Source organism: Sorex fumeus, unplaced genomic scaffold (genome assembly GCF_029834395.1).
Source record: "Sorex fumeus unplaced genomic scaffold, SorFum_2.1 ptg000122l, whole genome shotgun sequence".
In the NCBI taxonomy this organism is placed as follows: domain Eukaryota; kingdom Metazoa; phylum Chordata; class Mammalia; order Eulipotyphla; family Soricidae; genus Sorex; species Sorex fumeus.
The window spans coordinates 39,390,225-39,402,117 of NW_026606179.1; the positions used below are offsets into that span (position 1 = coordinate 39,390,225).

An 11,893-nucleotide genomic window follows, 5' to 3' on the forward strand; every position below is an offset into this window, starting at 1 on the left:
GAGGCAAGCTGGGGGCGCCTGTATCCAGACCTGCCACGGGAGGCGGGTTCTGCTCTTTTTTTTTTTTTTTTTTTGGCTTTTTGAGTCCCATCACCTGACGATGCTCAGGGGTCACTCCTGGCTCTGCACTCAGGAATTACTCCTGAGTGGTGCTTAGGGTACCCTATGCAATGCCGGGAATTGAACCCAGGTCCATCGCGTACAAGGCAAAGGCTGTACCTGCCGTCCTATTGCTCTGACCGCTCTGGAATGTTCTGATGACCTGCAGGCAGCTTGCTCTGAGCCTCAGTTTCCCCTCTGTCTCCAGGAACTTGGGTCAAGCCATTCCACATTTGCTTTTAGCTGTTCTTGCTCAACCAGTCCCGGGCACTGGGCAGGGGGGACATGGTTAGACAGGGGCACTCCAGGGGGGCCAAGACGGTGGAGGGAGGGTGCTCTGCAGTGAGGGACTCACCGAGGGAGACTTGGCCAGCCCCCCCCAACTCATCCTCTGTCCCTCTGTCCTTCCCTTTCCTGCCCACTGGGGAGCCCGGGCCTCCGGCCAGTTCCGGTGTGCCAGCGTCCAGGGCCAGTTCCGGGGTGCCGGCGGCGGGCCGGGCAGCAGGGCGGGGCGGACCCTGGGCGCTGTCCACCAGCGGAGGGGCGCGAGCCCAGCGCCCCCCACCAGGCGCCCTCGCTCCGCTCCGCGCCAGCCGGTTCCTTGGCAACATCCCGAGGAATCCGGCCGCGGGCTCCCTCCTCCCTCCCTCCGCCTGCGGGGAGCAGGAGGCGGGGGCAGGCGGCTGCCAAGCTCCATTATAAAAACCTCCGCGCGCGGTGGCGGCGGCCGCGTGAGGGGACAGCGCGCACGGAGCCAGGACGCGGCTGGCTGCGGGCTGCCCGGTCCCCCGCCTGGACGCCCCTGGCCCCCTCGCCTGCCATGGCCCCCTCACCTCTCCCCTGGCTGCTGCGCCTGGCCGCCCTCTGCCATCTGACTGTGCTGCTGGACGGTGAGTGGGGTGCAGAGGGTGTGAGCTGGGTGGGGGGTGGGGGTGGGGGGGACAGTCCCCTACCTGGGTAGGGCCGGCCGAGGGGTCGAGGGTCGTCGTGGCAGCCTCCGGGAGAGAGGGAGGTGGAGGTGCCAGTGGGCGTTGGGCGAGGCCACCCCTCCCTCCGGAGGTGGCCGATGATGGGTGGACAGGGGAGGGGGGCTACGCACCCCATCCCCGCGCTGAGCCAAGAGGCCGTGGGGGCCACACAGATGTGGGGGCGGGAAGCGGCCCCTGGAGTGTCACCGCGATGGGGAGGGGGTCCTGTCCCCGCTCTGGTCTGGCTTCTGAGCCTGAGCTAATGTGTAACCTGAGCCCGCAGAACCCGCAGCCCCCTGAGCCCTGGCTCCCCCAGACCCCAGAGTGGACCCTTCCCCACTGCTATTCCGGGGCCTCCCCTGAGGGGGGGGATGGGCGGTGGAGGGGGGCAGGGGCCCTGGAGGTCAAGGTCATTCTGCTCAAGGGTGGCCCTGCTCTTGGGGACGCTGGTCCAGAGTCCCCCAGCCCGCCCTCGGCTGCGTCTTTCCCAGGCCATTGTCTTCCTCCTTGGGCTTGCTGGGGCGAGGGGGTCGGTGATGATGCTGGCAGGATGGGGGGGGTCCCCCACCCTCCTGTCACGGGCTAAGATGGAGCCCAGCGGGGTTTGGAGACTGGCCCGCAGAGGCCCAGCCAGCGAGGGGGCAGGAGGGGCTGCCGATGTAGGAGCGAGCACGCATGTGCGCTGCCCACCTCCGCGGCCGCTGAGAACCACTGGACTCAGGCGGGCGCAGGGTTGGGGGGGGTGGGGTGCCTAGGCCCTCTGGCAGGTGGGGGCCCAGAGAGGCACGCAGCCTGACCCAGGACACACAGCAAGCTGGGGAGATGGAGACGGAGTCTCCAGCAGGGGGGCAGCTGGGGGGGGCAGTGGTCATCCAGATTCAGGGGGATAGGGAGCAGGCGGGTGGGGGTGTCCGCATCACTGTGCTGCCGCTTGGCTTCCACCTGCTGGGCAGGAGCCCTGGGGCCCCGGGAGATGGGAGTCAGATGGAGGGGGCCATACCCCTGGGCCTGCCTTAAACCTGCGAGCAGCCTGGGGCTGAGGCTTCGGACCTCTCAGGGCTTCTGAGGGTGTCAGGAGGAGATAGCTAGACTGGGGGGCGAGGGGGGCTTCTCTGCCAGGGTGCAAAGGGGGATCGGGGTTCTAGGGTGGTGGACCTGGATGCTCTGTCCAGAAGCGTCGTCCTTCTTGCCCTAATCACGGTCGCGGACTGGCCTAGGAGATAACGGCCTCTTGTCATCCTTCCGAGCCTCAGTTTCCCTTCCCGTAAACGCGGGCAATTAGCCAGGGCCCTCCCCCTCCCTCTGCCCACACCAGCCCCTGGGAGCCCTTGCAGGACTGGGGGTGTCTGGGGGAGGGCGGGAACCCAGAGAGATCCGAGCAGAGCGGGGGCGGGGGGTTGTGTGCAGGGGTGCAGGGGGAGGCCTGGGGGCTGCCTGGCACAGTGACCGACCGCTTTGCCCGTTCCCGACTGGGGGTTGCGGGGCTGGGGGGTGGGAGCGCTGCAGCTTTATATAACAAACCTGCAGATCAAGTCAGAGCCGAGGCGCCTTCTCCCGCGCTCTGACGCATTCCCTCCCACTCAAGCCCCGACAAGAAAGGGGGAAAAAAAAGAAACCTGTCTGAAAGGGCTGTCGGGGGCCCTGATCAGTGCAGGGGGGCGGGGGGGGGGGAGGTGAAGGGGAACAGGGGGCCGAGGCCGGGAGGAGAAACCCAGAGCACCAGCTCCCCGTCACTGCTAAATGTCAATGAAAGTGTCTTTATTCCCCCCTGGGTCGAGATGGTCCACGCCACAAAGGGTTCCTTGTGCCTGTGGCTCATCCATTCAACAAATCCGTCCCAGGCGCCTGCTCGGTGCTAGGAGCCCTTGGTGGTGAATGAAGGGGGCACCTGGCCCGGCCACTGCGGAGCTGATAGTGACCATGAAGGCAGACGCCATGCGGAATAAGTCAGCACACGATTCGGTCTGTTAGAAGGGAGGGATAAAAGGTGCTGTGATAAAAATAATAAAAATTAGAGAGAGAGAGAGAGAGAGAGAGAGAAGGGGCAAGGTGGGGGAGGGATTTGTATGTAGGTCTGGGGAGGCCTCTTGGGTAGGGGGCCATCGGGGACGTGAGGGGGTGCCCATTGGCAGGGGTCCAACACAGTGGGTATTTGGGTCTCCAAGGGTCACTGGGTGATTTCTGAAGACCTTTTTTTTTTTGGTCGTTAAAAATATCCCCACATTTTTGATTGACGGGTGCGCAAACAGACACCTGATACAGTTGCTTGGAAGAATGGGCAGTTGGATGGAGGCCAGGGCCTCTGTTAAACACCCCAGCACATACAGGTCTGCCCCCAGCAAAGACTGACGTGGTCTTAAGTGTCTGTATGTTGCTGTAGAGGACACTGGCTCGGATGGTCCGGCTTTGAAATAATCTTCATTCTTGCAGTCCCCCTGCAAAGTGGGTCTGACCATATCCATTTGACAGGTAAAGGCACACAGAGTGTCTCCCTGCGCTGAGCTGTGGCTCAGGCCCCCACCTAGCGCAAGACCCAGGACATTCCCATCAACCTATAAACTGCTTGGCTGACCTGGTGGTTTAACCAAAAGCCACCTCCTCCTAGAAGACTTCCCTGATCACGCGCAGTTGAAAGTGGCCTCTCCCACATGCAGACCCAGAGTTCTGGAACAGTGTTTCTATCTGGCACGTATGGCAGCCTAGAGTATGGGATACCGATCAGTGTTGCCCCTGACCAACGATATGGGGCTGGGAACGTCTCTGAATCCCTCTAGTTCCCAGCTTTTGCATCTGTAAAATAATAATAATGATAATATTCCCTTGGCAGGGACTTGGGGAATGAATGAAAGCAGGTTCTGAGCATAGGTCCAGTACACAGTAGGTGTTCAATTAAGAAAAGGTCTGGGAGCCGAGTGATAGTACAGTGGGTAGTGCGTTTGCCTTGCAAGCGACTGACCCGGGTTCGATCTCCGGCATCCCATAGGGTCCCCCGAGCACCGCCAGGAGTAATTCCTGAGTGCAGAGCCAGGAGTATCCCCTGAGCATCGCTGGGTGTGACCCAAAAAGAAAAATTAAAAAGGTCTAATCAGGGCTGGAGGGATAGTATAGCAGGTAGAGCACTTGCCTTGCATGTGGCTGACCCGGGTTCGATCCCTGGTATCCCATACAATCCCCCAAGCTCACCGGGGATCATCCTGAGCAGTGAGCCAGGAGCAAGCCCTGAGCACTGGCAGATGTGGCCCCAAAACAAAAGGTTTGATTCTTCTAGCGCGTGTCTCACCTGTCCGTCTCATCCAGCTGGGAGCTTGGGAAGGGCATGGCTGATCTCAGTCATGCCACAGCGCCCCACAGAGCCCAGTCCTGGGCCTGGGGAATCTCACGTCTGTTGGTTGCTGAGTGAACATAGCGGTCTGATAGCATCTGTGGAGACTGAACTTCAGCTCCAATGCCTGCAGGAGAGAGTGATCCAGTTAAGGACAAGAGGGCCCAGGCTTGTGTGGATTTTCAAAAGTAATTCAAACAAGTGTTGGTTAAATCAGAAAAAGGATGGAGAGATGGATGAGGGGGTTGAGTGGGCAGATGGATGAATGGATAGTAGAAGGATGGGTGAGTAGAAAAATGGGTGAGTGGTTGGGTGGAAGGATGGATGGATGGATGGATGGATGGATGGATGGATGGACAGATGGTTCAGTGGATGGATGAGTGCAGTGGTAGGTTGATGAAAGGGAGTGGGATTGAGGAGGGGGAGAAGACAGACAGATGGTAGGTGGGTGAGCGATGAGTAGATGGATGCCTGGGGGTGAGTTGCCATGGGTGGGAGGCAGACAGGTGGGCGGGCGGAGAATGAGTGGGGAATTGACAAAAGGGAGCAGATAAATGGATGGATGGGGAGGTGGGCGGAGGGATGAGCAGATTGAGACATCGTTCCATTCAGTGAATATTACTGAGAGCCCGGCTTCTGCTGGGTGCTGGGAAACGCTGTCACCAAGACAGACAGTCCCTGCCCTCCCGGCACTCCTGGGACAGATAATAATAGATGTCTGACTGGACAGAGAGACAGTCTCTCCAACCATGGAAAAGGAAACGCGGGCTCTTCCAAGAAGACTCCCTAGATCAGTTACATACACTTTGCTGGCAGAGGGGGCCAGAGAGATAGCACAGTGGGCAGAGAGCTGGCCTTCCACATGGCCGAGCCAGGTTCGATCTCCGGCATCTCTTATGGTCCCCTTGAGTGCTCCCTGAGCACAGACCGAGGAGGAAGCCCTGAGCACCACCAGGTGTGACCCCCAAACCAAACAATAGCAAAAATAAAGAACCTTTTGCTGGCAGAACCAAGAACAGCCCAGCCAGGGTCTCGTAGAGGCAAGGTGGCTCCATGAAGCGACCCCCACCCCACCCCCCAAGCCTGGGAAGTGCAAAGAGCCGACTCCCCTCCCCTCCCCTCCCCTCTTTCTCTGCGCGTCCTCAGCTCCCTTTGCTTCCCCACTACCCATCACCCCTGCCCTGTCCCAGCCCCAGGTCACTCGGGGACACCCTTGTCTGGAGCAGCCCCCGGAAGGCCACCCCGGGGTGCCTTTGGCTCTGCGGGGCCACAGTGGGATCATTTCCAGTCCCTGTCTGGGAGGACGAGAGGCAGCACGTGGACGTCCACATCCTGTTTCCTCGGGGAGGAAGAGTGGCCGTGACTCAGGGATCAGCACGGGGGGGGGGGGGAGGGGGGCAGGGGTGCGGTGTGGGGGTCGCCCCTGGTGCTGCCCCTGATACCCAGTCCAGCCCAGCAGGCTCTACACAGCGTCAATGTGTGTTTGGGGGAGGGGAGAGGCTCCCACGCTCAGCTGAGGCTCCTGAGAGGGTGGGCGCTCCCCACACCGCGCTGCCCAGGAAACCGGGTCTGTAAGGGGGGGGGCGGGGGGGGGTCAGGGTCTGGCCATTCCTGCCGATGACCTGACCCGGATCTGAAACATGGGTGCTCCTTCATTTCCCACAGCCCCACTCTGCTCGCCCTAGGGCAATACAAACGCCTTCAAATGTTGCCTCAAATATTTGGGTTCTCAAAGGCTGACTCCTCCATCACCTCCTCCTCCTCCTCGACTTCCTCCTCCTCCTCCTCGTCTTCCTCCTCCTCCTCCCCCTCCTCTTCCTCCTCCTCCTCCTCCTTCTCCTCCTCCTCCTCCACTTCATCCTCCTCCTTTTCCATCACCACCTCCTCCTCCTCCTCCCCCTCCTCCTTCTCCTCCTCCTCCTCCTCCTCCTCCTCCTCCTCCTCCTCCTCCCCCTCCTCCTCCCCCTCCTCCTCCTCCTCCTCCTCCTCCTCCCCCTCCTCCTCCTCACCGGGTTTCTCTCTGGCTCCAGCCCCCAGCAGGCTTCTACCCGCCCCCTCCAGCACACCCTCACCCCGCCGCCAACCCCATCTGTCTCCATCGACCCTCCCTGCTCCCGCTCCCCCAATTCAGCCTGCTCCAAATGTTCCCCCAGCACCGACCCCAACCCCCCACGCTCCTCAAGGCCCGCACACAGCTTTACCTGCCACCAGTGCCTGCAGGCTGCTGAGCTGTGTCCAGACGCGGGGGTGGGGGGCACACGCCGTGTGTTCATGGAGGACTGGGTGTGAGGTGCAGGTGTCTGAGAGGGCTCAGGAAGAACCCAGCCCAGCCGAGAGGGTGTGAGGGCCAGGTGCGGGGTTCAATACTCAGTTGGATAAAGGCAGAAGAAATGGGCCCAGACACTGTCAAACGCCATTGACCAATGACAAGACAACAGGCCAGGCCAAAGGAGCTGGCCAAGGAAGGACACACGGGCATTCAACCTGCCCACAACCCAAAGGAGTAGACACTCTCGCTCTCCCTATCTTCCAGTGGGGAAACCGAGGCACAGAGCGAGGTCTGGCCAGGGAAGGGGGAGTGCTGTGGTCCAGGGCAGGGAAGACCAGGGGCGTGCAGGACGTCCACAGTGACTGGGTGGAGTGGCCGTGACCGGCTGGCCCTGGGCTGGGAAGCCAGTGCCCCTGGGAGCCCTCTGCTGACTCCGCTGACCCGCGGCCTCTGTGGCTCAGGACAACACCTCGGTGTGAAGAAATGCAGCATCATATGCAACAGGATGACCTCGGAGATCCCCTCGGAGCTGCTGATCAATTATCGGCGAAGCCAAGAATCCTGCGGCAAGCGTGCCATCATGTAGGTACCGCCCGCCTGCCCCGACGACCCACCCTGCCCCACTCCTGACCCAGCGCCTCCTCTTCCTCCTCCTCCTAGTCCTCCTCCTCCTCCTCCTGACCCCCCTGGCTACGTGGTCAAGGTGGGGAGCGGCTTCCTGAATATTCCGTGGCTCACGGCAGCCCCCAAGGAGAGAATTTCTCCTGGCACACTCAGTGCCCCAATCCGCTAAGTCTCATCCCGAGGGAGGAAAGGACGGGTGTGTCCCCACTCACCCACCCCTGCCCAGGCAGACTCCTGACCCCCCTCAGGCTTGCCCGCCGGAGTTGGGGTCAGCACGGCCATGAGGCTGAAGCTGGTGCCCAAGTTTCCTACAGGGGGGCTGAGGGAGGGTGAAAGGTGAAGTCACGGGGGTCTGGCAGGGGTCTGGGAAGCAGGGACAATGGGCGGGGGAGATGGCTATCTGCGCCTGGCAGACGAGGAAATGGGGTTCCTCTGGTGCTGGGGAGAGCCGGGCCGAGCCGCTTTCCCGGCCAAACCCGGCCCTCTGGCCTTCTTGGCTGCCCTGGGCCCTTGCACCTCGCCCTTGAGTCCTCAGACTGACCCTCGGGCCCTCCTTGGCCTGAGCCAGACAGGGCCCACAGGAAGGGGGCCACGGGCTTTGAAAAGCCCAGGCTTGGCCAGAGGAAGTGGGCTGGCCATTACTAAGGGGGCAAGAGTGCCGCTGTCCACCCCCTCCCTACCTCATCCCCCGTCCCCACTCACCCAGCCAGGCCCCGTGCCCTACACTTCGGCCTCTGATTTCTAGGGGCAGCAGAAACAGAAGTCCCCAGGGCGGGGGTGGGGGGAGGACCAGCAGGAGGCTCAGGGTTGCATCCTGCTCTACTCTGCTCTGCTGCCCCTACCCACCGCTGCCAGCCACACCGACGTGACCTCTCTGAGCCTCGGTTTTCTCATCTGTGAAATGGGGATGAATGGGTCAGCCTGGAGCTGGGGTCTCGGCTGAGAACAGTCACACACGGCTTCAGAGGAAGCTCAAGATTCCAAGGAGGGGTTGAGAGGGAGAGAGGACAGAAGGGAGGGCGCTTGCCTTGCACCCGCCAACCTGGGTTCTATACCCCGCACCCCCCGGGTTCTATCCCGAGTCCCACCCAGAGTGATTCCTGAGCACAGCCCAAAATCACACACACACACACACACACACACACACACACACACACATACACACACACACACAGATTCTGATGACACTGGGGTCCCCTGGGTCCATTGTATATAGGATGTAGCTCCAGGCAGCTGATGGTACACTCACAGAGAACGGGGTGTCTATAGCAGGAGAGGAGGAAGAAGACACCTTGATGTGGGTTCTTTCCTGACACGGAGGCTACCACAGAGCTCACAGTCCGACACCTGCTGCCAGAGACACCTGTAAAGTCACATAGTCACACCCCAACCCCCACAGAACCCCTACCCAGAATGCTCACATAGAATCCCCACCCAGAACTCCCCCAGAACCCCTACCCAGAGCCCTCACATAGAACCCCCACTCGGAACACTCACCAAGAACCCCCACAGAACCTCTACCCAGAATGCTCACACAGAATCCCCACCCCAAACCCCCACAGAACCCCCATCTGGAACCCTCACCCAGAATCCTCACCCGGAACTCCTACCCAGAACCCTCACCCAGAACCTCCACAGAACCCCCCACCCAGAACCCTCATCCAGAATCCCCACCCAGAACTCTCATCCAGAACCCCCACCCAGAACCCTCACCTGGAATCCCCACCCAGAACCCTCACCCAGAACCCTCATCCGGAACCCCCACCCAGAACCCTCACCCAGAACCCTCATCCGGAACCCCTACCCAGAACCCCCGCCCAGAACCCTCATCCGGAACCCCCACCCAGAATCCTCACCCGGAATCCTCATCCGGAACCCCTACCCAGAACCCCCGCCCAGAACCCTCATCTGGAACCTCCACCCAGAACCCCCACCCAGAACCCTCACCCAGAACCCCCACCCAGAACCCCCACCCAGAACCCTCACCCAGAACCCCTACCCAGAACCCTCAACCGGAACCCCCACCCAGAACTCCCACCCAGAACCCTTACCCGAAATCCCTACCCAGAATCCTCACCCGGAACCTCCACAGAACCCCCACCCAGAACCCTCACCCAAAACCCCCACCCAGAACCCCCGTAGAACCCTCACCCAGAACCTCCACAAAACCCCAATCCAGAGCCCTCACACAGAATCCCCACCCAGAACCCTCACCTGGAACCTTCACCCGGAACCCCCACCCAGAACCCCCATCCTTCATGGCAGCTACATTCCCATTATCAACCTTGTTCTTTTCAACAGTGACTCATCACCTGCTCTGGACAGGTGCCTTCATCATTGTCTTCACTTTTTACCGTGGGTGGGGACAGCCCAGTAGACACGGGGCGTGGGAATTCCCTATATACTGATCCAGCGGGTTGCCTGGGGCCATGTGATGCCAGGGGTCAAACTCAGGACCTTGCCTGTTCGACTCACACTTGAACTGCGCCCTTGGTCTGCTCACAGCCCCCGCGTCCTTCACTAACCGAGAAGCAGGTGGGCAACTTGGCTGAGTATTCCAGTCACAAAACGCCCCACATCTGGGGAGCCCCTCCAACCCCCCCCCCAACCCCAGCTGTGCGTGACCTCGTGGGTGAGGCTGCCGAGGAGATCTCAGGGGACTCTCGGCCATGCCTCTGGGCATCACCGGGCCCCTGTCTCCTTCCTTGTAGCCTGGAGACCAAGAAGCACAAGCTCCTGTGCGCTGACCCCACCGAGAGATGGGTCCAGAGAGCCATGGAGCGCCTAGACCGCCAGGCCGCCGCCCGCACGCCCAATGGCGGCACGTTCGAGAAGCAGATTGGCATCGGGCAGCCGGGGACCACCCTGGCCGCCAGGGCCACGCACGGGTCGGCAGCCGCAGAGCCCAAAGGCCCAGGGGATGACCGTGGTCAAGAGGGACACGTGGGCACCTCCCCACCACTGCCGACAAGAGCAGCTGCTCCCTGGGAGACCAGGCCCCCCTCTGCGGCCCAGGGTCCAGATGGAGGCGCAGTTACTGGGCCTGCTAGAACCCAGCTCCCCGGCGCCGCCGCCCTCACCACCACAGCGGCCGCCTGGCACAGCTCTGCCGCCTCCCAGCCAGGACCTGAGGTCTGGGCCGAGGGCAAAGCCTCGGCAGACCCCCTCTCCCAGGCTCCCACCAGCCAGGCCCCCCCCACCCCGGCCCCCCGCCACCCCGGCCCCCCCCTCCCAGGCCCCCGCCACCCCGACCACCCCCACCCCAGCCCTCCCCACCCAGACCCCCACTCCCCAGGCCACCCCCACCCAGACCCCCACTCCCCAGGACCTCCCCACCCAGACCCCCGCTCCCCAAGCCACCCCGACCCAGAGCCCCCCTCCCCAGCTGCCCACGACCGCCCACACAGCCCCAGAGGACATCCTGGGGCCAACCGGCCAGACAGCGGGGGCCCAGGACCCCTTGCCGGAAGGTTCCCTAGGGCCCCCGGAGGCGGGTCCCGTCTCGGCTCACCCTGACGCATTCCTGGGGCCTGGTGGCATACCCCACGTCTCGGCAGTCCCCATCTCCTCCGAGTGGGACCCCAGTCGGGAGCCCGTGGCCTCGGGCAGCTGGGCCCCCAAGGTTGAGGAGCCTGTCCACGCCACGGTGGACCCCCAGCGGCTGGGCGTGCTCATGACGCCCGTCCCTGACTCCCAGGTGGCCACCCGCAGGCAGGCCGTGGGGCTGCTGGCCTTCCTGGGGCTGCTCTTCTGCGTGGGCGTGGCCATGTTCGCCTACCAGAGCCTGCAGGGCTGCCCCCGCAAGGTGGCCGGGGACGTGGTCGAGGGGCTCCGCTACGTGCCCCGGAGCTGCGGGAGCAACTCCTATGTGCTGGTGCCCGTGTGAGGCCCCACGGCCAGCCCTGGCCCTCAGACGCTGCCTGGGGGCCCCCAGCCTCAGCCCACTCTTCCCCCCCCCCCAGGGCCTGCCCTGGGGCAGGGATGGTGGGGGCCCGGAGGCTGTCTCCCCCAGGCAGGGGGGGCTGCTCCCAGCTCCAGGGGACCCCCGTTGACCTCCTAGGACAGAACCACCTCTGCGGCTTCCTGGCCCCAAGTCGGAAACCCTCCTCTGCTGCTGGCTGGTCAGAGGGTCCCCTAGACCCCGCCCCCACTTATTTATTGAATGCCTCATCCACCCCCCCCAGACCAAACCCCTAGGCGGGCACCATACCCCCCCTCCCGCCCCCCACCCCTGGCGGGGGGTCTCGGGCCCCTGTACCTCTTCATTGTGTTTCTTGGTTCACCCCACTCCCACCCTGCGGTGCTATCCACCCCCACCCCCGGCCCCACCCTGTACAGAGCCCGCTCCCCAGCCGGACCCCCCTTTTCTTGCATGAGGCTAGTGTGATGTTTCTTGGGCCCACTTCTGGCCCAGCTCCTACCCCAGTGGCGGGGTGCAGGGTGCTGCCTCCGACGCCCTCGGTGTGTGCCTTCCCTCTCAGGGGGAAGCTGGGGGCCGCGCCCAGTCTGAGCCCCACCAGTCTGAGCGGATGGGCAGGCAGGAGGGACACTGCCAGGCCCCCCGCCCCCACAGCAGGGCAGACCCTCCCCCTCCCCCACCCGAGGAGGGCA

General features: G+C 62.9%; 1 protein-coding gene across 1 annotated transcript; it reads left to right on the forward strand.

Moving 5' to 3' along the window:
• Nucleotides 1-896: 896 nt before the first annotated feature.
• On the forward strand, nucleotides 897-11,179 carry CX3CL1 (C-X3-C motif chemokine ligand 1). Its single transcript, XM_056137207.1, has 4 exons — nucleotides 897-989; nucleotides 7,120-7,240; nucleotides 9,994-10,432; nucleotides 10,623-11,179. Exons 1-4 carry the CDS (start codon nucleotides 920-922, stop codon nucleotides 11,166-11,168), a joined length of 1,176 nt encoding a protein of 391 aa, XP_055993182.1. The 5' UTR covers nucleotides 897-919; the 3' UTR covers nucleotides 11,169-11,179.
• Nucleotides 11,180-11,893: the final 714 nt, after the last annotated feature.

Excerpts from the sequence above, each read along its gene's own strand:
- CX3CL1 (XM_056137207.1), top strand. The coding sequence starts at position 920 with ATGGCCCCCTCACCTCTCCCCTGGCTGCTGCGCCTGGCCGCCCTCTGC. Across the intron at positions 990-7,119 it reads TCTGACTGTGCTGCTGGACG|GACAACACCTCGGTGTGAAG; the intron begins GTGAGTGGGGTG and ends TCTGTGGCTCAG. Across the intron at positions 10,433-10,622 it reads AGGTCTGGGCCGAGGGCAAA|ACCCCCGCTCCCCAAGCCAC; the intron begins GCCTCGGCAGAC and ends CTCCCCACCCAG.